Source organism: Malurus melanocephalus, unplaced genomic scaffold, assembly GCF_030028575.1.
Source record: "Malurus melanocephalus ecotype Western Australia unplaced genomic scaffold, MMel_1.1 scaffold_18, whole genome shotgun sequence".
Classification (NCBI taxonomy): Eukaryota; Metazoa; Chordata; class Aves; order Passeriformes; family Maluridae; genus Malurus; species Malurus melanocephalus.
In genome coordinates, this window is record NW_026623250.1 from 3,718 (window position 1) to 30,685 (window position 26,968).

The following is a 26,968-nucleotide window of genomic DNA, read 5'->3' on the forward strand; positions in this document are numbered from 1 at the left end:
TTATTTTAAATCAGAATGCACCTACTCTACGAAAATGAGTCTGATTTTTGTGCCACAATGTTTGAGTTCATGCCCTTTCTCCATCTAGTTTTCATTTTCCTGAACTCGGCCAGTATGGTAAGGAAACAAATCAGGAAAAGGATACTCATGCCTTAAATTCAGTGATGGAAACTCACCTGCTTAACACACACTGAGAGACCATCTCTGGCAAACTATACACTACGAATGTGTAATGGATAGCAATGTGTATGTGCTATCAGGCATTCCCTGGTTCATCATCTGTGTGCTTCACAGACAAACAGCAACACTTAATTTTGATCAAATAAACCTGTATTTCCACATCTGGCTTAACACAGAATCACAGAATAGTCTGAGTTGGAAGGGACCCACAAGGATCATCAAATCCAACTCTTGAATGAATGGCCTATACAGGGATCAAACCCACAACCTTGGAGGTATTAGCGCCATGACCTAACCAACCTAAACTCAGGGTTGGAAGTGTTTGATGAAAATAAATCAATAAAAATATCCTACCAAGGTATAAATAACCCATCCCCATAGTGGCAGTGTTCAAAAATATTTCAAAGTAATTTTCCAATGAGCTTGCAAAGTGAGATACTAACAGCCACGCAGGTTTACAATCATATTAAACTCATATAAAGTCAGTTTTGCTGCTGGAGTCAGCCTGAGAGAAAGCTCCCATCAATTCATCCTGCCTCCAAGCCTCCACACCCTGCTGCCACAAAGAAAGGCATTTGTGCAGTTGGGCAGTTTAACATGCTGAAGAACCTGCATGAAGCTAGTAGCAACCTGGATCAATTCTGGCTGTGTCCACAGAAAAAGTGTGCCAACACAGCCAGGGGGTGCTCCAAGCACAGAAGAGCTCACTCCTTGCTCTTTATCTCACTTTATGCCAACCATGCTTATACTGCTCATCCCTGAAACAGCTCCCCCGATCCTGCTTAAAGATCTATCCCTGGCATGGCATGGGCCCTGAAGCTCTGAAAGATGGTGGGATGGGCCTGCATGGAGCTGTTCAGGATCTCTAGTTGTCTATGGCTATGAAAACACAGGACTGTACATATTTTGAAATTCAGTCTTCACGTCAACATGGATATAATATGCAAATACAGCAGCCAGCACTACCCATGCACACAACCCCTGATTCCACAGCCATTGCTGTGGCTGAGCCCTTTTGATTAAGGACAATCAAAGTTGTTTAAAAGTATCATTGTATTGGGTTTGTATGGCCAGGTTTCAGTGGCAGGGGAACTACAGAGGTGGCGTCTGTGAGAAGCTGCCAGAAGCTCCCTCCACATCTGGCACATCAATGCAAGGCAACTCTGAAACAGACCCTCCACTGGCCAAGGCTACCACCACTGTGACAGCAGATTTATGTAGGGGAAAAAAAAAGTTACTGGCAGGTCTAGCTGCCGCCAGAGAAGAGCAGAGTGACAGTATGTGAGAGGAACAGCCCTGCAGACATCCAAATCAAGGAAGGAGGGACAGGAGGTGCTCCAGGCACCAGAGCTGAGGTTGCCCTGCAGCCCGTGGTGCAGCCCATGGTGAGGCAGCTGTGCCCCTGAGCCCATGGAGGTCCCTGGAGATCCAGAGATCCACCTGCAGCCYRTGAGGAAMCCACACTGGAACAGGGGGATGCTGAGWGGRGGCTSTGACCCYKTGGGAGGCCTGTGCTGGAGCAGCGTCCTGGCAGGGAGCTGCAGACCATGGAGAGAGGAACCCACACCAGAGCAGGTTTCCTGGTAGGACTTGTGACCCTGTGGGAGAYCCASRCTGGAACAGGCTGGGGCTGAAGGATGGCACCTTGTGGAAAGAGACCCATGCTGAAGCAGTTMATGGAGAACTGYTGCCATGGGATAGACTCACTTTGGAGAAGCTCATGGAGAACTGTCTCCCATGGGAGGGACCCAACACTGGAGCAAGGGAAGGACTCCTCTCCCTGAGCAGTGGCAAGAATAACGTGTGATGAACTGACCACAACACCCATTCCCCATCTCCCAGTGCTACTGCRAGGGGAATGGTAGAGCCTGGGAAGGATGGAGTGGTGTGGGACAGTGTCTTAATATGTATTTTACTTCTCATTATCTTGCTCTGGTTTCTTTAGTAATAAATTCAATTAATACCCCAATTCAAGTCTGTTTTGCCTGTGACAGTTATCTGGTGAGTGATCTCTYCCAGACCTTTTCCCAACCCATAAACCCTTCATTCCATTTTCTCCACTCTGCCTAGTWGCAGAGGGGAGTGATTGAAAAGCTTTGGTGGGTACCTGGCATCCAGCCAGGTCAACCCATTACAACCATCTGCAGAAACCTAAGCACTTTAATAACTAGGTATGATTATGCTTACAAGATGCTATTCTTTACTATACTTTATTAAACGGCATTACAGAAAAATCCACTTACATCTCAGTGATCAGCTAAAACAATATGTATGTGAATGCAATTGAGGAGACTGTGTTGCAGTGATTTTTTTCAAATTTTGAGTAAAATAACTAATAACATTCAATGCCAAACATCCTAGCAAGAGCAAGCAAGAWCAAGTTCCAAAAGGCACTTTCTGCTCTGGTTGAAGTGAATGGGAGTTTAGCCATTAACTTTAASGGAGGCAGCCTTCGGCCCACACAACAGTTTCAGGTTAATATAAAGCGCCAAGGACACCAAAAGAATGCACCAAAAATCACTTTCTCTAACTAGTTTTCTCTCTGTCACTGAAATACTTAAATAAATACTTGACAGGAAATTAATTTTCTATTTTATTGACTTCTTACGTMATGGGTTTGCTTACTGTCTAGCATAAGACTTCTCATGCGTCAGAACCTAAAACAAGAGTCTTTTCCAAGACAGCAGATATCCTGTGAAGTACAGACTTCTGGTATGGCTTTTGAGTAAGAACAACAGRGCACTTCACTGCACTTTCCCAGCAGTTAGAGCTGCAGTTATTCACATATCTCACCTCCTATCACTAAAAGCTACACAGCACTATCAAGCTGAAACCAAGTAATTGGCCTCTTGTGCAAGGGCACAGCATTTTATTCACAACGTGTTGTCACGCTAACACAAGCTTATCCATCTATAATCTGTGGATCATCTTACGGTACCACAGCATTTTTGAAATAAAGCAGTAATGGAACAGAATTTGTTTCTTACAACATTTTGTAATGTTCTTATCCCAATACTTCCTCAACAAATTACTAATACAGAATAAGAAATTAGACAGATGCAAATAAAAAATACAAGCTTTAAAACCAAACATCTCAAAACCACTAGAAAACCAAAGCCAAGGTACAGAAATCTGAGCAATGTACAATTAAACACATTAATTATATTATTACGTAAGTAACAATTTATAGTAGTTCATTTGTATTAAGTAACAAATTATACAAGAATACATGGTCTTCCATAATCAWAATAGTAGCTTAACAATCCTATACATTTAGTAGCTTGCATCCATGTGCTTTGCTCCTACCTTCTCATCCACACGACTGTTCACAGAATTTCACATTCCAKTTTACTTACAAGTTTATTTCATAACATTCACAAAGAAATCAGATTTATTCCTTGATTTTTAAGAAAAACTTTTAATATGAAACAAAAACTTGAACTTAAGAACTTGAAAATCCCTCACAATAGCTTTTCCAAAAGGTGGGCATAAAAATGGTGACTGCGCAACCCACCAACAATTTTCATTTCTTTGTATGTATTTTAAGGGTCATTCAACTGCCACATTTAATCTCCATTCTAACTTCCCTGAAAAGAAGAATAACCTACTCCAAAACTAGCCTACTTTAAAAATACATACTACACTGTAAGCACAATAGAGAAAAACTTCATATACTTACAAACTTCCTCTTCTTGGAAGGCTCAACTCCTTCTGCAACAGAAAAAAGTTACAGTGCATTAGCAATAAAAYATTTTAATTGCAAGAGGCCTTTCTRAGACAAATACCATAATCCTCTTATCCCATCAGCAGCAGACACAGAAGTGGAGTACTGGGACTGCAAAAGATGTTACAAATTTTACATATATCATCTTTCTTTCCAATATGAAATATCAACATTAGTATTTGGAAAAGTCTARACCTTTTTGTTGCAACAATATTAAAATATTTCAAGCAACAGACAGATCTTATCRAAAAGCCTTACAGTCAGCTATGATGCACTGGCAACACTACTAAATTTGCAAGAGACAATGACAAAGCTAAACTAAATTCTTTCCAATACTCATCATTTGCAAAAGTTAGTAACAGTATTACACTGAATAGGTGACCATTGCCACCAAGCTTTCTACACTATAGTCTTAAACCCAAAAAACATGAAGTACGTAACAGTTTCGTCCATGATAAATATTTATAATTTTTTGTAATCTTCTGCAAAGTACTCACATAACAACAGAAGCACCATTGTTAAACTTTCATATAGCTTTTGCTGAGAACAGCTAAATAGTCAAATTATAGTTTCACAGATAAACAACATTTTAAGGGATTGACAAAATAGCCTGCTAGTCAAATGGAAACTGCAAAACAAAGATTTTACTACTATTTTAGTGTAGAAGAAAGCCACAAGACCCACATAGTTTTGCCCATCAGAAACAGACAAAATACATATACCCACAAGTGTATCTGATTGCCTTGTCATATAAATCACAGAATAGCTGAGGCTGGAAGGCACCTCTGGAGACCCTCTGATCCAACCCAGTCACAGCATTTTTGTTTATTTCTCACAAAAACCTATATTCTGAATGCTTCATTAGTTAAGCCCTCTTTGTAATCAKACCCAGCAGGGAGAACCAATTGCATTCAAATAAAACGACAATTTGTCTGATCTAGAGGATACACGGTCTAGATACATTTGAAGTTGAAGGGCATCMTGCTAGGCAAGGTTCCATGTGCCAATGGCTCAACTTAGGTGGTTGGATGCATTTAGTAATTTAATTGCAATCTTTTATGTTTACTTACAGTGACCTCACAAAAGGCTGTTTTAAAGTAAGTAACAGACACTCAGCTTCAATTCTAGAGGTTATCAAAGGGAGTAACTTAAAAATTCTCTTGCAAAAATAAATATACATCTATATATATATATTTATTTGTGTACATGCACACACACTTATTTCACATAGCAATGTAAGTTAAGTTATAGGTATTGACCAGAAAATGCGTAAGAAAATACAATCAAATGGACAAAAATAGTTCAGCCAGGCACCTTAGATAAAAAGCCAAGGGAGAATGAATAATTATGTATTCTTTAGGGAGTTTTAAATGGTGTGCAGTAAATAAAGCCCAGGCTGCTAACTGAATGATAAGGACTAAAATATCAAGTAGCAGCTCAATTCCTGAGCACCACCCATCCTGTTCACTGAATGAGGAAGGAAAAAATAGTGTGAAACAATACAATTAGACATCGTAATGCAAAGGCATAGGAGAGCAGAATTAAGGGCCTTGGTAACAAATTCTGCCACTTCCTAGGAAGTTCCAGCAACTGTTCAGAATTTGCATTTTAAAACAACATCTTTTAGCATAACATGTGCTTACTTACAAAAGAACAGTGACACCTGCATACAATATTGCATTATGAAGCTGAGTAATTCCCCTAAATTTAAAATGTCACATTCATCATGAACAAAATGTAACTGCAAGTTAGAACCTACGTACTTCCCTTTGTATTTTTTTTCTTGAATATTTACAATGTCATTGTGTTCTAGGCACTGTCATACTGTAACAGACAATGCTTGTGGAAAAGCTGCCGAACAGTACAAGCAAGAATAATACATGGATTTGAGTTGCAACAAGTACTTAAAATTTGTTTCCTGTGAATCTGATTTTTTTGGTTTGGGGTTTTGGGGTTTGTTTTTTTTTGTGTTTTTTTAAAAAATTCAATTGGAGTGTTTCGGTTGTAGTTTATCACTGTAAGAGCACAGCAAATGAGAGACATCAGGCTCTGCAGACCCTTGAAGTAACATCAATCTCTTGATACRTTCCCATGCATGCATCCTGAAATACCACTTTGAACTACAGAATGAAGTTCCAAAAGTATAAGGCTCACTGATGAAGATGCTAMAAACTGCCAAGACCACCTCATACAATGGAAAAAACAAAACAAAACCTCATTTATACAGGATGATTTACAAAACATTTCTAAGGCTGGATTTTAAACCAATATACATATAAACCAAAGAAAGACCAAAATAATACAAATATATTTCCTGGATAGTATCTCTATCCTCATTTTTCCTATCTATTACAGCAATCATGTTAAAACGAAAGGTCATTTCTCTCATGCTTCTCCAGCTGGAGTATCTCCAAGAAAAAAAATAAGTAATCTACAATGAATTATAAACTGAAGCATGTTTTTCTGTTTCAGATCAGACTACATTACTACAGGTCCAACATGATTTTTTTAGTGTTACTTAGGATTTACCTACCCCAAAGTCTTTTTCACAGCCTGAAGGATTTAACAGATTATCGGCTGTGTCACTGCTTTCTCCCTCCAGAAAAGGCTCACTAACATGACTCTAGCTTTGCAATAGTATGGCACAGCTCCTCAACTCTATACAAAACAGGTGGGAAAAATATAAATATGCTCTGCAAGGGGATTACATATCACTTATATCTTAGAGAAATTACGTATTTCCTTGGTATATAAAACACTGTACTAAAAAGCTAAAGAGTACACTTTCACCCTGCTGTCCCAGCTGTTTTAGTCACAGCCACTAAAACAAAGACAAATYATATCAAACCTAAAATCACTCAGTTCTTCAGGCTTGTAACACTCCAGCCCAAATCCCAGTTAAACTCCAAATGACCTGAAGCAACTTCAGTTTTTCTGCAGTACACTGTTTCCTTTCTGAAAGCCTCAGAAGAAGACCCAGAAGACGTGTCTGCCCTAGTTCCACTGCTCCAACACATACAGAGTGSTGAAGGTAAAACTTAGCAGGGTCAGGACCTTCAGATCACATCCTTAGACGGGAAGCACCTGGGGCATTAAAAGAGAAAAAGATGYCTTCACTACAACTCTGCAGGTTCTCAGTCACCGGCTCTGTCCCTGAAGATCACACTGTGCTCTTCTGCCCTTGTTCTATATGGAATCCTCCTCTGGCTAGTTCAAGCTGGGCTGGTTTTAGGGCCATATCATTCTACTGCCGTCACATAAAGCTGATTCAATGGACCAGCAACTCTTGTCCTTCAGGCTCTGTGTTTCAAAAGCTATGGTCACACAATATAAGAAACCTTCCCTCAAGTTTAAGAGATCTGTGCAAGTCATGCCAAATTGCTGTGATGTAGCATTAAGAATTAGGTGTAAGGAACATAATTGCAACTATCACCAATCAGTTCAAACTCTGCTCTGTGCATTTTACCATCAATAACATTCATTGACAAGAACAATGCTTTTTGATTATTCTCGTAATTATGATTCTTCCTCTAAGAATCACATCTCTAAGACACTTCAGTATGGACAAGTTCAGCATCTTCACCACAGGGCAGATATTCAGTCTTATTAAAAAAACACTAAAAAAATAAAACACAATAAATTTTTTCTAAGTCAAAGCCTTCACCCTATTAACTAGAAATACGGTTTAAATAAAAAAACTATCTAAATCGATTTAAATGAAAGAGGCAACTTTAAAACATTAACTTAATCACATTTCTTGTAAAGATTACCAGCGAGTTACAGAAAATTTAAGTTTTGTCCCCTATGTGTGAAGAAGATGTCATTAACTTATTGCTTGTTACTGGGTTCAATTTTAAACAATCAATAAAAAGCTTCAACATTCACAAACTAATGAAGACACAGCTAATATTGTTAATACAAGGTTGATTTCATAACCACAGTAACATCTGCTTCATCTTCCAACAATTGCAATTTTCAAACATCCAAGAAGTTTTTCAGAACTTCCAGTTGTTTATAAAAGTAGTCTGGAACAGTTCACCTTTTCAAGACAAAATCTGGTTATGCATTCTACAGCTGATGAGGTGTTAAGTGTTACAGGATTAAAACAAGGAGCTTTTATTTTCAACACTGTTGCTCTGCCCCTCCATCAGAAACTCTAAGCATCTGACAGCTTTCTGGTAACCTGTGTCAGATCTTAACAGGTTGAAATTGTCACATTAACACTACATTAATAACAGCAGGAAGAAAAAGAAATCAGCAATGGCACACAATTCACCTTCTTATCACTATCAATGACAGCAAGACTTACTGCTTTGAGGAACGAATTTGAAAGATTCCTTCTTAAGCAATTACTGYTTCTGCTGAAGATAAGCTGGGGGATGACAGCAAATCTCGCATTTGGATGTGGGAATAAGGAAAGAAAGCAGTGCAAGTAACAAAGGATTGTTTAGTTCTATAAAAGAAAGGTTTYACACCATCCAAGAGCTTTTTACAAGCTAATCTTGACCTCTTTGTAAGATTAATATATCAAGTCATTGCATTAATCCATTATAAATACCTTCTAAGCAAGGCAGTGGCAGGTTATGCTTTTTATTTTATTGCTTCCAACTTTGCCAAGAATCAGTTCTTYAGAATCACAGAGCAGTGACCTCTGTGGGGAGACAGATCAACCATAACAAATGACAAGTGTTAGTGTCTCACACCAAATGCGCATCTTCTGCCCTAAGTTTGGTTCTCTGGCAAAGCKGTCTTCTGTTTCTATGATAACTTACAGTGTTTCCTGGTTCCARGAATAGTAAGCCTTTGCCTCAGGAATAGTATTCCATTAGCATCACGGTGGAATTTTCAGAGTGGCTATTGACCCTAAAAATTCCAGTTCAACGCAGGATTAATCAATTTTCAAGAACATGTATAAACAAATACGTTGACGTCTTTCTTTGTCAGTCAAGGTAGTCTCACTCAGATCTGATTTCTGTCGAAACAGGTCTAACTATAAAACTGTTCTCCTTTCAGATAACCCAAGTGAATTTGTGTTTGCACCACCTCCTTCTCAGCAGCTTGAGTTCCAGTCTTGTCCAAGATGCAATTCTATATCCACTTTTCTCAGGAAAACTGTACCAATAYGTTCTTCGCTGGTAATGTAAGTCAAGATCACTATCTTTCCTTTTCCAGACTGGCTGCCAAGGAGAAAGGCATTATCGGTGCCTTCCAGTAAAGTCTGATGTTCTGCCTTTCAGCTGAAGCTCACAGATTCTTCCCACTCGTTCAGATGCAGCCACCAGTTTACCATGGTTTTTGCTTGTTTGGTGTGTACTCTCACCAATAAATCARAAATCACCTCTTCCACAAGCATTTCCATAAACAAATACTAACACTTCTGCACTGACAAGCTCTGGAAGGTATTTACCACTACTCAAGGAAGATTCCATTCACAATTCTTCCGTGACTGCAGAACACTCTTTAAAACAAAACACAATGCTTCTTAATTCTGCACATTCTTAACTGTGCATTTCAAAATATGTATATGTATTTTGCATGGTAACTTATTCCCCTCACATCCCCAAACTTCAAGTCACAAATTCGCAACACCACCAGAGACTGTAATGGGAATACATTGTAGAAGCGAAGAGGCACCTAAGCTCAGACTTGGCCAGAAAAGGTCACATTTTCTCTAACTCAGTGTTGTGTGTTCTATGCAGTTCCTTTTATTTCTTCAGTTAMCTTTCCTTGCTTTTGTTACAGGCACTGGTGACTGTATCCTTCGAAGGAGAAACATATCTTTGAGTCAGTTCTGTATTCTAAGATGTCATGTAAAAGGAATACTCAGGTGCTTAAAGCTGGGCGTTATCAATTTAAATGTAAATTAACTGGATCAAAAGGAATGCCAAACTGGTTGCATATAGAAACTATAGAATAAAAAGATATAGAAATATACAAAAACTATATATAAAAAGAAAGCAATCACTTTATCATGTACAAACAAGAGCAATTTAAATTATCTGTTTTCCTCCAGATGAGCTAGATACAACATTAAGATCTATAACAGAGTAGACTCAACTAACTAAACAGCAGTTAAATGTGTTTTGCTTTGCATAGTATTCTAGAAATTCTCATATAGCATTAAAGCCATGAATACGTATAGAAGAAGATTAAACATTTCAGATGAATTTCATGAGTTAACAGTAAGGATTCTCCAGTGAAATACACTATAGTCTGAAGACTCTTCAATTTCAGGATCGGTAATAACATTTACTAAGGAAAAGATCCTTGTTGAACTTGTTAAACATAGACAATATACATATACATATCCAATACAATGGCACTCTGAACTAAATTTTGAAATAAATTAATAGAAAGCAAAAACAACTACACAGTTTTGGGGTTTTTGTACAGAAGATAAAGAACTATAACAGTTTCTTCAGATAAAGCAGCAAGAACCTGAAAAGAGAGTCAGTCATCTGAAGTAGTTTTGAGTATCATCCTTATATYTTGGAAACAGAAAAAAAACCAAAACTGACAGGGGAAAAAAAGAAGAAAGTTAGTAAATAAATCAGTGAATCAAAAGTGTTGCAAACATACCACTTATGAAAATAAAATTAATCAGTACAGAAAATCAGACATGCCAATGGAATACATAAATACTCAATGCTTCAGAGACATACCAAATTATCACCAAATAACCACCACTGGATTAGTAACCTACTGCTCAAATGCAAAGCAAGAATGCAATTAAGAATTATTTAAACTAWGCTTAACAACATTATCTCTGCTGTGTCCCATCTTCTCCATCAAAAGCAGCAGAACACATCAATTCCACTATCTTATGACAATAATGCAGTGAATCTTATTTGGAGAGTAGCTGTAATTAGGAAAAGGTGAAATCCCCCTTTTAATGAGAAGCACAAACCCTTCTGARAAAAGAACAATTTCACTGCTGCCAACATTAACTCTGTAATTTGCATTCATTCTCTAGTGTTGTATCTTTGCTTTTTTCAAATAATTCACAGTAAAATATAGTAGAAAAATATTACTTTAGAGATTGTTGCCCACCGTGTTGCATTCTTAGCTCAATTTAAAAAATCAGTAAATAACAATGTTTCTTAAAAAAAAAAAAAGTGTGAAAACTCTAAATGAACTCTCCACCTCAAAGTATACAAAATCATTTCATCTAACACAGTGTTAGAAAATCTATGCTTCATTCTGACCTGCTGTCCTACAGTTTATTTCACCCCTTGGCAAAGTCCATCACCACATGACTAATGGAGAAAATGCATGGACTGCAAAGTGTTTGAAACACCAACACTCAACAGATTCCAGTGGCCAAGTTCATGCGCATATTCCCATCACTACAGTTTAAAAGTGTTTAAAAGGGAAAAGGAGAAGAAAAAGGAAATAAAAGTCACACAAGACATAAATGCCAGCTATTGGTACAACTGTTCYCCTGAACAAACATCTACAATTATACAGTTAACCAGAACTGGAAAACTCTGATTCTATGGTTTAACTAAAGCCAGTGATTTCTCTAACTTCTGTTTCAATCTGTAGGTTCTTCCATCAAACAGAAAGCAGTGATTTTTATATGGGCATACCTACAAAGGATTTTGCCTACTATTACAAAGCAAAAGAAAAAGCACTACCACAGCACACAATGGCAACTATCAACTATTATTCCCCTAGGAATCTAGATGCCTTCCTTTCCCAGGTGCAAACCATGTTTTGTATTATACAATTCAGAAGCTGCTGCTGACTTTTGCTGCTATCAGTTATCTTCTTAACTAGAAGATAAAATTATTAAGCTTGCCTACAGCATCAAAGGGACTTGCCTACACTCAGGCTTTGATTGCAATCGTTTTTGTTAGTCATTCTGCGMAGGATAGAAGGGGCAAAAATTGTCCAAACACATTTACTCTTTTTTTCAAGTACTCATTACCACTAGCAAAATACAGGCCTTGCTCTACCTTAACACATTCACAATCATCAGCTAGAGGAGACCAAACCAGATGGGCAAAGTTCACTGGAACTAAGTTTTAAGCTCAGTGGAGCTGAGTCACAGAATCTGGTCAAAGCACTACTGTGCCCACAATGCCCACTSTCAGACTCATAGAGGTGAGCTCTGCAGCTTTCATCACGCATAAGGGGAATACTTTGGAAAACCAGGAACAAAGGGCACAAGTAACTCACTTTTTCACCCAGAAAAGTCACATGGAGCAGCAGCRGCAAAACACTACCTTTTCACTTTCAACAGATATACCTCTTCTGAAGRAAAAGGGTACTTCCTATCTGTTCTGTTTATGATTCAGATCATCTGCCCCTTATGCAATTAAAGGTCTCAAAATTAGAGAGTTTGCTTAATGTTTAATATCTTAATTGTGATTTATAAATCCATATTTGCTCAGCTCAACTGATCCCACACAGCTTACTGGTAATATATTCCACTAATGTGAAAGGAAGGTTCAAGTCCTCAAGCAAGGGTTACACTGGAAAATAGAACTGTTTGGAGACCAGCTAGGTAAATATTAATCCCATTTCTGAAAAAAAAMCAGCTCAGTCAAAATGCACACTTCATTTTTTCACCTCAAAACTCTAGTCACACATTTCTCCCAACAATTTGATTTCACCTTGCTCAATTTCAGCTAAAGCTTCATTTCTTACAKGGCTTTAAATGCCCTGAAAAAGCTGAAGATCCCCTAGATTAGATTAATCTAAACATAGCTGCTCATAGGCTGTCTTTGCACATGTCCTACTTTGCCCTGCTTGTTTGCCACACTTGCTGCAGAACTGCAGAAGACTACTGTTACTACTTCTCTTCCTGTACGGTAAGGCAAGTGGACACCCCCAGCATGAACTGTTTCACAAATACTCAATTACTAGTCGACACACACTCCAAAGCAAGAAAAARTTTTTTTCAACTTCTCCAAAGATAATAAATCAAAAATCCCACGATCCATGTTGATATTACACTGCTCTCCCTGCTGATGCTACCCAGGTTCTCTAATTAGYTGCAATCTCAATTTTGAGCATCCACCACAGGATGATAGGAAAAAATGTAATTTGGGAATTCAGTGCTCTTTGTAAGTATTCCTTTCCCTATCAGAAATGGAACATAACACAAACCTTACCAGACTGCTGCTTTTATTTTCAGCTGAAAGCATCAAAATGCATGCAAGAGAATACGTATCTACTGTATCAATCTCCGGTCTAAAATCTCTGATGCAGAGAGGAAGCTGATGTCTAGCAACAATTACCTTGAGGCATAACCCCAGCTTCCTAAGACCAACAATTACACTGAAATAATTACTGATAAAACAATACAAATTACTAGAATAGTGCTTTAGCTCTGTATATAAGAATTCATGAACTTTTGACATAAAGCCCTGTTTCAGCCTAGATAAGGTTTTCAGATAAAAAACACAGTGGACAGACAATTCTTCTTACATATAAAAAGCAAATACGTAACTGTGATAAATCCTTTTCTACAATTTATATCATTACCTGGTGCCTCTGTATGTGCTAGCAATAAAGTCAGGTATATTTTATAGGGTTTTTTGGACTACTAAAACGCTAGATCAAATGAGATTAGGACTTAGATAGTCTTTTTGGTTTATTGCCATTTTACAGACAGTTTCATTCCCCTCCTTGTCCAATATGGAAAAATGATTGTTTCAAGTCAAACTACAGTAAATCACATCAGCAACTGTATTATGTTTTGCAAGCGTTACATTTCTTAAATTTCCTTTTACCTTTGACTGATAATCCTATTTATACCAGCTTAATAAGGTCTAACAAGATCACTGAAGGTTACTCGAATTTATATCTCTGTCTAGTATGTTTGTCTGAAAGTTTCCGCCATGAAATATTTGCTAATTAATGAAAAGAACTTTCTACAGGCACTCTGATTTCTTGTTCAACTAGTCCAAAAGATCCTCACAAAACAAAAAGATAAAAGAAGAATAGAATATACATCTTAAGATTTGTATCTATTCAATGTAACARAAGTAAACAGACAAAAGGAAACCAAAGTAAAAGAAAGCCAACAATACCTTCTTCTCTATGCTGGTTTTAAACCAGGAGACAGGGCAATCCTAAACTGACCTTGCAAGAGGGAAGAGTATAAAGAATTCCTCCCAGTCCATATACTAATTTATATGATTATACTGGTGGGCTAATTCAACAGCCTTCACCTTTCCTGCAGTCACGCCACCAAGCTCCTGTATTTTCCATTTTAATCTCATTAGTGAAGACGACAGATCATAGAATAGTTCGGGTTAGATGTGGCCTCTGGGGATCAACTGGTCCAATCCCCCTGCCAAGGCAGGGTCACCTAGAGCAGGTGACACAGGAACACATCCAATGGGGCTTTGAATGTATCCCAAGARGAACATTCCAGGATCTTCCTGGGCAGTCTATTCCAGTGTTCTGCTATTCTCAATGTAATGAAGTCCTTCCTCATGTTGAGGTGAAACTGCTTGTGTCATTGCTCCTTGTCCTGTCACTGGACACYGCTGAAAAGAGYCTGGCACCATCCCCTTGGCACCAGCCCCTGAGGTGTTTRTGTGCATTGGTGAYGTCCCCTCTCASTCTTCTCTCCCCCAGACTAAACAGGCTCAGCTCCCGCAGTCTCTCCTCATCAGGAGATGCTCCAGACCCCTCATCATCTTTGTGACCCTTCCCTGGACACTCTCCAGCTTCTCTTATCCTGAGGAGCCCAGAACTGGACACAGCACTCCAGATGTGGCCTCACCAGGGCCGAGCAGAGGGGAGGATCAGCTCCCTTGACCCGCTGGCCACATCTTCCCGATGCAGCCCAGGATCCCACTGGCCCTCCCGGCCACAAGGACACACTGCTGGCTCATTGTCACCTTTGTCACCAAGACTCCCAGAGCTGCTCTTTAGTGGGGCATCCCCAGCCTGTGCTGGTCCTTGGGGTTATTCCTGCCCAGCTGCAGGACCCTGCACTTGCCCATGTTGAACCTCGTGAGGGTTCTCTCCACCCAACTCTCCAGCYCACCAAGGGCCAGCCCAAAGGCAGCAGAGCCTTCAGGTGTATCAGCCCCTGCCCCAGTTCTGTCTCTTATAAAACCTGCTGAGGGTACCTTGTATCCCTTCTTCCAGTCAGTGATGAACGAGCTGAGTGAGACTGGAGCCAGTATTGATCCCTGGGGAGCACCACTGACTGCAGGCCTCCAACTGGATTCTGCTGCCCTGATCATGACCCTCGGAGCTCGGCCGTTCAGCCAGTCCTTGATCCACCTCACTGTCCGTTCATCCAGCCCACCTGTCCTGAGCTTACTTACAATAAGYATGTAAAATAAATACATGCAGAATKATGTACCCCAGTGCCTAAGAAGTTTAACAGAGGACCTTGAGTGTTACCACACAGCACATACAGGACAACCAAGGGATCAGGCTCAGTCAGCATAGGTTTAGGAGAGGCAGGTCCTGCATGACCAACCTGATCTCCTCTTATGACCCACTGGGGAGACGAAGGAAAGTCTGTGAATGACTCTACCAAAGCCTTTGATACTGTCTCCCAAAGCTGGGAGAAGCTGTCAGCCCATGAATTGGACAAGTGCACTTTTCACTGAGTTAAAAACCAGCTTGGGTGGCTGGGCTCAGAGTGGTGATGAATGGTGCTGATGTTTCAAGGGTCAGGAACACTTCATCCACAGAATTACAGAGAATGAGAAGAAGGTTGTGACATAGGTCTTGGCTTATTCCTAAAACAGGCCTCACAGCTTCAAAGGAAGGACCCCTGAACAAGGGATCACCTGGGCTTTTATCCCCTGTGCAAATCTGGGGCCTTTCAGCTCCTGCTGTTCACTCCTGTCACCTGGACRGTGCCACAGATCCTCATGGATTTTGTAGTGCAAAGGACTGGTGCCAGTTAACAGCCTCGACCTCAGGCTCCTATTGCAGCTGCACACCAAGACAACTGGGTTAAAAGCTATTCGTCAGGGGGAAATTGTGATCTTCGACTCATGGATCAAGAATCCCACTGACTCAAAAGAAAAGCAAGACTGAGCATAGGGACTAATTAGTGTGAGAAGCAAGAAAATTATTGAACCAATAAAACACAGAATACTAATTAACACAAGAACTAGGTAACTTGTAGCCTAAATGTCTCTATGAGTGGATATAAAGTGAAAGTTTCAAGAATGGGTGTGTTAGCTTTGTAGATTTACCACTCAGCACTCATCCACACACAAATATGAAATAAATACCTCAGCTCTGTGTGTGACATTGGCTTACTGCACACCAGCTGACAACACTTTTAGGGAAAACAGCGCCACAACCAGCTGGCAGACAGGTCACTAGTGAGGTTCCCAAAGGCTCAGCATTGGGCCCAATGATGTTTAAATCTTTACTGATGATTTGGATGAGGAGATAGAGTGTTCATGGTAAGTTCATGGATAAGACTACGTTAAGGAGGAGCACTGATCTGCTGGAGGGGAGGACGGCTCTGCAGAGGGATCTGGCCAGGCTGGATCATGGGCCAAGGCCAAGGGTGTGAGGTTCAACAAGGACCAGGTTTGGGTCCTGCCCTGGGGTCAAAACAACCCCAGGCAGTGCCACAGGCTGGGGCAGAGTGGCTGGAAAGGAACAGCAGCGACAGCAGCTGAACATGAGCCAGGATATGACCAGGTGGCCAAGAGAGCCAACAACATTCCAAATTGGATCAGCAGTAATACAGCAAGTGAGACCAGGGCAATGATTTGTTACCCTGTACTCAGCCCTGATAAGGCTGCATCTTGAATCCCATCCTGTTCTGAACCCCTCTCAATCCAAGGACATTGAGGCACTGGAGTGTATCCAGGGCAGAGCAACAGAGCTGGTGAAGGCTTTCGAGAGAAGATCCTATGAGGAGCAGCTGAGGGAGCCAGTGGTGTTCATCCTGGAGAAGAGGAGGCTCAGGGGTGACCTTATTGCTCTCCACAAGTGCCTGACAGTGTAGAAGAGTGTAGCCAGGTGGGGGTTGACCTCTTCTCCCAGGCACCAGAGACAGATGAGAGGAAATGGCTTCAAGCTGCACCAGAGGAGGTTCAAGTTGGATGTCAGAAAGAAATGGATTGCAAAGCACTGTATGGGCTGCCCAGGGAGGTGGTAGAGTCATCATCCAGGGAGGTGTTCAAGAAATCACTGGATAAAGCTCTAGGAGAGGGTGAAGTCAAAGATTGCACCAAAGATCTTAAAGGTCTCTTCTAAACTATGTGATTCTGCGAATAAAACAGTTCTCTGTGGAAAAACAAAAACACTGATGTGACCCAACTCTTCCCCCACCCCAGCTCTTGGTAGACATTTCAAAATCTAGCTCACAATTTGGTCCCACTCCAACCCTTTTTTTGTGTCCTTACTACGCAGCCATTCCACGCTTAAAGGAGGATGCATGCTGACTAATTTAACCATATTTTAAGACTGAATTTACATTTCTGTAATATTCCCTTGCATACATACTAGCATTTATGCTAGCCAAACTATTTATAATACTATTTCTGCCACAGCTACTTCTATTTTTGATCAACTGGGAAGCATGCAAGCAACACTGAGATAGTGATCACACATYTGAAGTAACAGCTGAAAATATCTAATTATAACTTGGTATTGCCTTCTATAGAACTGAAGTTTTAGTAAGGAGGAAAGTGAGTACTCTGTATTTTTTTCCCCCTGGTTTCAAGTAGGAAGTTACGAAACATATTTAGTGCAACAAATATTACACTTCTGATAGACTGACTTGTTCAGGAGTTCAATTTTACAAGAAAGAAAACCTTAACCTGCCAGGGAGGATCCATTCATGATATTTGACTGTAAAGTATTTTCTGCTTCTATTTATAAATCTGCCAGACTCTCTAACCTTTGCTAAACATAACTTTCTAGCAATCAATTGGCCATCAAACCAACCTTCTGTCAGCTGTTGCCAGAGACGAGTGCTAAGGAACAGTGCTTCCTTCTCTGCACTCCCCTTCCTTCTAGATGATTTCTTTTTGATATGAGCAGATCCTGTGATGAACAAGTTACACTAATATCCTATTCTTATGCTAAGACTAATTTGAGTTGATTTTATGATAAAAAGCAGTAAAGTATTTATTATCAATAGCATAAATAATTTTTTTTTTTTTTAACAAGACCTCTCAACTATTTTAAGACTTTCAGTCTAGGTTTAAGAGGCAGAGACATGGGTCTCAACAGCAAACTATTTTGTTACAATTACAAATAATGAGCCACTAAGATAGTTGTATAAAAACTTCATCAGCTCAAAAAGTATAATAAGTAACTATTTTAAATTTAAAAATTACTTCATAAGCAAGAAAGACTTGATTTTTTAAAAAAAAACTGGTGCAGAAATTGCTCAGTATGAGTTGAGGGAAGGCCTCTTTGCTCTGTAATTAATTGATAGGGTACTCACACCAGAATGTGTGTAGAAGCAAACAAACTATCTGTGCTTCTCTCTTCACAACCATATGAAGTTATTAATTAATTAATTAATAACTAAAAATTAATTAATTAAAATTAATTAATTCTTCAACAGTGTTTCTTCCAAGCTAACAAAATTCTGAGTAATCTTTGTAATTGTTACAGACAGATGTTCCTAATTTATAGCAGCAGCCTAACTGGAATACAGTTTCATTTATGCACTGAAACACAAAAAAAGTTTGAAAATTGTCTGAATGCTTTCCCTTGTAACTCTTTCCCAATCTCCATGTTCCCATATCAAATTGATTTTTATTCAACTATTAACTTTCACAGCTTTAAAAAGCCATGTTTTATTTTATCTTTTAGACCATTACTCCTGGAGTACTTTCTTTGTCTACCTGTGCCCATATTTGTTACCCACTAAGAAGTTCTAGCAAACAAATTAATCAGCAAACCTTTAAATTAAGCTTCTGTTTCAAGGCACCACCAGCTAATGTAAATACATTAATGTAATGTAATACAGCAAAAGCTATTTCGAGAGCTATTTACATCTATATTGCTTCCATGTATATCTGAGGACAAAGCCTTCTCTGAGAGTCAAGCAGACTAGTCATAATCCCCAGTGTCTCAGCATCTTTCAAACCTTACATTTTTTTTAAAAAAAGGAACTGCATCAGGGGCAAGGGCAGGGTTACAGGGATCATTTATCTGCACTTCTCTGACGCAGTCCCCCACAGCATCCATCCCTCTGAATTGGAGGGTGATGGATTCAATGGCTGCRCTGGGTGGACTGTTATGTGAGTAAGGAACTGGTTGGGACAGTCAGATCCAGAGAGCAGTAATGGCTCAGAAACCCAATGGACAGTGACAAGCTGTGTCCCTCAGGGGTGCTTAAGTGTTACGTAATATCCTCTTAATGACAACAGACAAAGGGATCAAGTGCACCCTCAACAAATCTGCAGATGACCCCAAGATGAGTGGTGCTGCTGGCACTCCCGAAGGATGGGATGCCATCCAGAGGGACCTGGACAGACTCTGTAAGTCGGGCCATGGGAATCTCATGAGTTTTAAAAAGACCAAGTCCAAGGAGCTGCACCTGGGTTGGGGCAACTCCCAGTATTCAGTTTCAGAATGATCTCACTGAATGCAGCCCTGCTGAGAAGGACCTGGAGGTGCAGTTGGGTGAGAGGCTGGACATGACCCAGCCATGAGCACTCCCAGCCCAGAGAGCCAAACGTGTCCTGGGCTGCATCCAGAGCAGCGTGGGCAGCAGGGCCAGGGAGGGGATTGTGCCCCTCTGCTCTGCTCTGCTCTGCTTGCTCTGCTCTGCTCTGCTGAGACCCCACCTGGAATATTATGTTCTGTTCTGAGGCCCTCAGCACAGTAAGGATATTGACCTGTTGGAGTAAGTCCAGAGGCCACCAAAATTATAAGAAGGATGAAGCACGTCTCCTATGAAAAAGGCAGAGAGAATTGGAATTGTCAGCCTCAAAACAGAAAATTTTAGGGAGACCTAACTGCAGCCACCCAGTACTTAAGAAGCTTACAAGAAAGAGGGGGACAGCTTTTTGCAAGGGCATGTRACGAGAGGACAAAGGGTAATGGCTTCAAACTGAGAGAGGATGCATTTAGACTGGATGTTAGGAAAAAATTCTTTCCTGTGAGGTTGGTGAGGCACTGGAACAGGCTGGCCAGAAACTTGTGGATGTCCCATCCCTGAACATGTTCGAGCCCAGGCTGGATGGAGCCCTGGTCTGGCAGATGTCCTTGCCTATGGCAGGAGGATTAGAACTAGTGACCTTTAAGGTTTCTTCGAATTCAAACCATTCTATGSCTGCATACTTGTTTGAAGCTTAGCTTTCCCTGACGTGCATCAGATCAAACATGAGCTCATAGCTGGCCAAGTTCAAAGCACTGTATCTTTACAACTCTACTCTCTTTTGACAGGCCAAGATCCTCTCCCCTCAGGAAACATTAGTCTTGCTAAGTCAATACAGTGTGTCCCTTTGTGTCCCTTACTGCTTAGGGTCACCCAAATCACTGACCCAGAAAYGCATTTCAGCAGGGTCCAGGACAAGCAGATGCAAGTGAATCACTGTAGTCAGCTGACCACAGGTGAAGGATCTACTGGGCAATTTGTACTTCAGTGTCCTCTGACTCACTCACTGCTGCTGCTCTCAGGAGACACACTGCCTTGCTTCCAAGTGTCCCAAATACAACAACCATTCTCCCATAACCATGGGGCTAGGAGGCAGACGCAGGAAATCCAGGGTCAGACATGCAGAATGAAACACCAGTACAAAGCCCAGCAGAATGTAGGCACAAAACCAGCATTCCTTTAAGAGTTTGTGATGCTCTTCCCCCAAGCCCAAATAGCATCCCTGATACTGGCAAGTCCCTGCAAGCTGTGCAGCCTGAGCTTCCATTACATCCTGTCACCTGGGCAAACAGCTGCTGCACAGGAAGACAAAAGGAATAAAAGACTGGTCTTTACAGCACCAAGATACAAAACACCATTTCAACATAACAAGTTCGTTTGGTTTTGATTTTTGTTTGCTTGGGGGGGCGGGATGGTTTATGTTTGTGTGTGTGTGCATGTGTGTGTGTTTAGGTTTGTGTTTGGTGTGTTTTTTTAAACTAGATAGAGTTTACAAGTTTAAAGAAAAGCATGGGCTTTGTTGATGGCAGTTTGCCACCTTTGGTCTAAGAGCAAGCAAAGTAGTTCTTGTTTTAGGGTAACAAGAAGGCCATGAGGCTTCTGTGCACCTGTATCACCAGAACAATTGGCAGCTCTTCCTGAGGCAATAAATGAGTGTGACAAAACAAGCAGCTGGGGAAGTTCTGCCAGTCTTGCCTTTCTACAGCTTCCTCCTCTGGAATTACGTGCACAGTGACTCACCCATCCTCCTGGCCTTGATCAGGAGAGCATCCTTACTCCCACACAGCCCAAGAATGTATGATCAGTGACCTGCAGGCCCAAGTGGTAAAGCCRGCTATCAAAAGGCACTGCAGCAGGGCACTGAAAGATACAGAGAGCAGGGCCTGCAGAGGTACATGGAGTATGAAGCTTAAGTCTTTGGTAGGACTGGGAGACAGGCTGTGCTGCTGCCTTTTGAGATGATGGAGTTCAACTTTCCCAGCTGGATTATAACTTCATGAGAAAAAACTCGTGGGCTTTCTTCATCAACTGCTTTTGCAAACGGATTCGTTCCAGCAGAGTGCTGGTCAGGTTGCCACAGCAACTACTGGTACATGCCCCACAACAAGACAGGTTCTGATGACATTCCTACTCACTTGCAGCAGTCTGCAGGTGACCGACAGAAAACAACAGCTCTTCAAGTGCAGGCAGGAATACAAAGGAAAGGCACAGCTTGTCTCTCAGAGCCTCTGTGCTAACAGCACTTCCCCACTCTACTTTCATAGTGATCTGAACAGAAAATACTGAGAATTTCACACTGCCTGAAGTACGTCCTCGGAACACAGATGAGCTTTTTAAGAACACAATGTTTCTTCCTTTTGTTAAACAGCGCAGTGTGATACACTTCTCTCCAGCCAAATCTGCTCAGGACTTCTCTTCCAACCAGCACACAATCAGCTGTAGCACCTGCTGCTTTGTCTTCAAGATTTGTCTTCATTCCTTTTCTTGAGTGGTCTCAGTCCATGGAGTACTAATCCAATATAGGCCCAACAGTCCTGAGAAAAGGTGTTGAACAAAGCCTTCTCACACCTCTCATGTCCACTTCTAGGACATCCCGTGTAGAGCAGCAAACTATGCCATCTTGTCRTATGATCACCAGCCAATATCCCCATCCCTATTCTCAGCAGAACTTTCTGCTGAGTTGCCAAGGCCAAATTCAGATTGTACACGACATCAGCTGGGCCAGCCTCACTGGGGTATGACCACAGGTTAACTTGACATTTCCCACACCTGAGACGTAGAAAAGTATTAGACACAGGCTGCATCATGAGAGATTTAGACTGAGTATTAGGATCCATTTTCTCACTGGAAGGGTGGTCAGGTATTGGAACAAGGTTCCCAGGGAAGTGGGAGCATCACCATGCCTGGAAAGGTTTAGAAGACGTGTAGATGTGGCACTTCAGGACATGGTTTAATGGTGAATATGGTGCTGGGTTAACTGCTGGGTCTGATGGCCTTTGAGATGAACTTTACAATTCTATGATTCCATGAGCCCAAAGCACGTCATATAAGCCCCTGCATTTGACCCATGCACTGAAGAAGGAAAAAAGCACGTAGGAAGGAGCAGGAAGCATGCAGTAATTAATACCTCAAATTACCTCAGTCAAACCAGGGATGTACAGTCCTTTCAGCTGTAGGAGTTGATTTCAAGAACATACCAAGGGTGGAGGGTGAGAAGAAAAATCATATATACCTAAGACACAAAGCAAGGCATCTATTCTTCACTGAGAAATGTGTACCAGAGAAGAGGAAGAGACAGCRTGACTGTCAGCACAGATGGGTACAGGTGCCTGCTAGTCTTACAGGTTTGCCATGTGTCAGTACTGCCCACTCAGTGAAATGTTGCCAAAGAATAGGATTCAGAAGATTACTGTTCCAGATTTTCACCAGTCTCTTGCCTGGAAAGTGAGGGAGAAGATTATGTGATGACCTGCAGATCAGAGAGAAATATGAACATGCAGTTTTTCTTCTTTCTTCCCACTGGCACTGAAGAAGTGTTCCCTATTTGCCTTCTCATCTCTTCTCTTTTCTCTCTTTTCCCTTCTCCCTTCTCTTTCCCTTCTGCTCCTCTCCTCTCCTCTCCTCTCCTCTCCTCTCCTCTCCTCTCCTCTCCTCTCCTCTCCTCTCTTTTCTCTTCTTCCCTTTTTCCCCTCTCTTCCCCTCCCTGTTCTCTTATCTCTCTTCTCCTCTATTCTCTCTTCAGACACATTTTAATCAAAACAGAACATTCAACTAGAGCAAGGTCCCTACTCTGTGCTGAGAAGTCTTTTCTAAGCAGATGGTCATTCTGAAACTCTGGCAGTCATTGCAGGGGGAGAGGTGGAGCATGGTGTGTGGTAACAGCCCACCACTGGAGGCAGGTCTGGTATCCAGCAGTGCTGAGCTGCCAATTGACTTGCTCTCATTGCATCAGGATGTTCTCCCTGCAGCAGAGGCCCTAAAGGACAGTGGCTGAGGACCCCAGAAACACCAATCATGTGCTTCTTTCTCAGTCCATGTAGCAATCCTGTACAACCCCAACCCCCCCGGTCCTTTTTGGTCCTTCTGTCCCAAACAAAAGAGCAAATACTGAAGTTACTCTGCAGCTACCACATGGAGGTTCTGACAGCATACCTACCTTTGATAAAGTACATCCAAAGGCACAGTAGGGCACTCAGGCATGGTAAAAAAAGGCAGGAAAACTAGGCAAGAGGGAACAAAACCTAACACACTCATGTCCACAGAATTGCACTTCAGTAGATATTTTTCCTTTGCCTCAACACATCGTGGAATGATTCTAGTAAACAGCAATGCACACAGAAAGCGGCTTGTCAAGAGAACGAGCTGATATACATGATTTATATATATATGTAGATGTGGGTGTGGGTGTGGCTTACTTTTGCTTCTTTAACCCCAAAATGCCCTTCCCCAGATCCCTAATAGGATATCTTAGTATTGATAATGTTGTTACATGATGAAAGAAACAGTAAAAGTCAACGTAAGTAAAACCTAATGAATGAATACATATAGCAACAGAAAGAATCAATCTGACAACAGTGCTTGGAGTCTTAATTAGAATATAAGGGAAAATATAAAACCAGGGCACTTTTTTCAAGACCAGAACTACTATCACAGACCTGCTTCAAAGTGTATCAAAAGTTGTATGTAAATACTGCAGTTAATTCTGCAATATCTCAAATAAAGTGAAAAATGGGATTTCCAGGCAGTGGTAGYTTCATTTGCACTGGACTGTCACAAAAATAAAGTAGCACAAAATACACAGAGGTGAATACTGCTGTTCTAAAACATGCACTAAAGTACATTTCATAAGAAATTCCATAATACCATCACCCTCACYGAACCTACCAAGTTTTCTGCATACATTTCTAAAAAGGTGAAACAGGCTTATGAACTAACAAGTACTACCATTCTATCTGCTAATACCATCTTTAGATGCCAATCTGGTTTTTTTTTTACTCTGAAACTTAACATTGCTTCATAATGCTTGATAACAGTGTTTCATTTTCCATATCCTTGCCAATTTTTTTAATTCAACGAAAGCCTTTCATTTAAGAATGAGACAGATTAATTGCACACACATTTACAAAAAGACATCACACAAACTAATAAAAACAAAGTGGAATTGTTCACACAGTTTCTATTAGACTTTGCAGATACAAAAAATATTTGCCCCAACTTTAAAGYTAAAGCACAGCAGCTGCACTTGAGTATGGATCAATTCAGTGCTGAAGTTCACCTTTAGCGACAGCCATTGTATCACTTGCAGATGAGTAAAAATAACTAAATCCCCCACCAAGCACATACAAGAGCTTCTCTTTAGCAGTAAGTCCTCTGCTGACACAACATTCCATTTTAGAAATGGTCCTTCAATAAAGGCACTCACTTTTGTAGCTGATGGTTCCACTAGTCTCTGACGGTGGCGTGTTGAGCTGAAATGACTCTTCTGAGGCGTCCCTTCCTGACAGTGAATGAAGAAAGGGAAGGAAGAACAGAGAAAAGGGGGGCAATGGATCATGGAGGGGATGGAATGGAGGATGTTAGAAAAGGGAGAGGGAGAGTATTTAACTGGACTGTATTTTCACTAACTTTGAAAAAGCTTTTTTAAATCAATTTCAGTAATATCACTGTACAAATATTAGAAAGAAAATGAAGCATTTGCAAAAAGCAGCCTCTCAAGGCTTTTATTATACGTATTATTCACACACATTTAATAATGATGTMTCCTATRAATCCACATATACACACACATACCATGTACACATGACTACTTCACTTCTACAGACACACATTAAACATTCATTTCAYTTTCCCAAATCATAAACATTACCTTACTTTTTCTGTATCAACTCATGGAGTTACACACCAAAACCCCAACCCATCAGCGAGCCCACCCAACTGGATTTACATTTTAATACAAACTTCAGAATCTCCCCTAATAGAATATTATTTTTTTTAAGATTCACTTCTCCACCCATGCCATCAATGATCACTCTATATTCTAGAGMTTTTTACCAAACAGAGATTAATGTCCTTTCCTGAGAAAGAGCAGGCTCACACAGGTAAAAGGGAAACATTTTCTCTTAGAGAGCAAAACCTGAAAGAGCATTCAGCTGAAAAAAACCACTGAAACATGATAGTCTTCATTACACGTACAACACAACAAAAGATTTCTCCAGGATATGAGATACTGGTTCAAAATCCTCTAYCTGCTTAATAGCCAGAAGACAGAAGACCTACACTTAGTTTCTTCCCCAAGATACTTTAAATACTCTGTCTCAGTCTCTCCACAAACTTTCCAAACTGGAAAACCCCTCATTGCTGTATCAAGAATGAACTCTACAGTCTGCTATTTCAGGTATGTGTCTGAAGGGGAGAAGATACGGGTGAAGAGCCTGCTCCAAATCACAGGAGTCAGAGGATTAAAATGTATAAGACTCTTTTTTTCTTTCTAACTTWCTTTCTTTTCCTTTTTTTTTCTTTAAGAAGCAATATACAAATCTCCTAAGAGTCTTCTTGGAAAAAAACCTCACAATATTTTACAAATATATGACAGACCTATTCCTATTTCTGAAAAGATATTCACAGGGTTCTTTAAATGAAAATACAGTAATACTCAATTCAGCAAAATCTCAAAATTAGTTTTTCAGAAAGTATTTTTATAGAAGTAGTTTTTACATCTCCTTAATGAAAAGACTTCTACTTTTAGCATGTCACCATACGGACAGAACTAGCSCTTTTCTCAAAAAAATCTGGGGGAAATAATCAACGATTACAGACCTTTAATTGGGAGGATTATACATCGTAATTCACCAAATCCAAAACAGCAATAGCACAAACTAGCTCTAATTAATAGGAGCAGCATTACAGAAAAACTAGTTATCCACCACTTGCATATACACTTGGTTACAATTGCAGAAGATTTTCTGCTAATGGTAATGTCTTTTGGTACCACTCCATTAAATTACTGGTGTAATAGACTAACATTACTAGGAAGGACAAGGGCAGGATGACCTTATCACTCCTCCTTTAACAATTTCTTCTTAAAATTTCTTAATGCCCTTCCCACTATAATCTAACATAAAATTTACTACAGTTAACAATGGATGCTTCAAAAGAGCCTCCTTTCTACCACAGCTGGGAAACAATGGAAGGGTGAGCTTAATCAGCACAAAAGTAGATCACCTAGTAAAAGTGCTGATTTTCAGAGGCCCTACCTTCTCCCATATTAAGGTTATTAACCAGTCTAACATGGGATCCTTTGCTTAACTGAGAAGCTTGGAATTCTTCTTTTCTTACTTTTTCCTTATTTTTTTTACAGAAAAAAAGTATTTTCCTTTCTTTCCTGTCTCTCCTTCAGAATGAATTTCAGAAGCAGCTGAGAGCTGGACAAACACAGTTACCACATAGAAAAATCCCAATACAGCACCAATACCATTTCAGAAACAAACATATACCTA

General features: G+C 40.4%; 1 protein-coding gene across 1 annotated transcript in view; it reads right to left on the minus strand.

The window, feature by feature from the left end:
* Positions 1-3,805: 3,805 nt before the first annotated feature.
* The window catches only part of MAST4 (microtubule associated serine/threonine kinase family member 4), a 132,160-nt gene continuing 108,997 nt past the window's right edge, over positions 3,806-26,968 (minus strand). Inside the window, exon 5 of the mRNA XM_057389612.1 lies at positions 3,806-3,891. Within this exon, the coding sequence (XP_057245595.1) occupies positions 3,856-3,891 (36 nt within the window). The 3' untranslated portion in view covers positions 3,806-3,855. The remainder of the gene's footprint in view (positions 3,892-26,968) is intronic.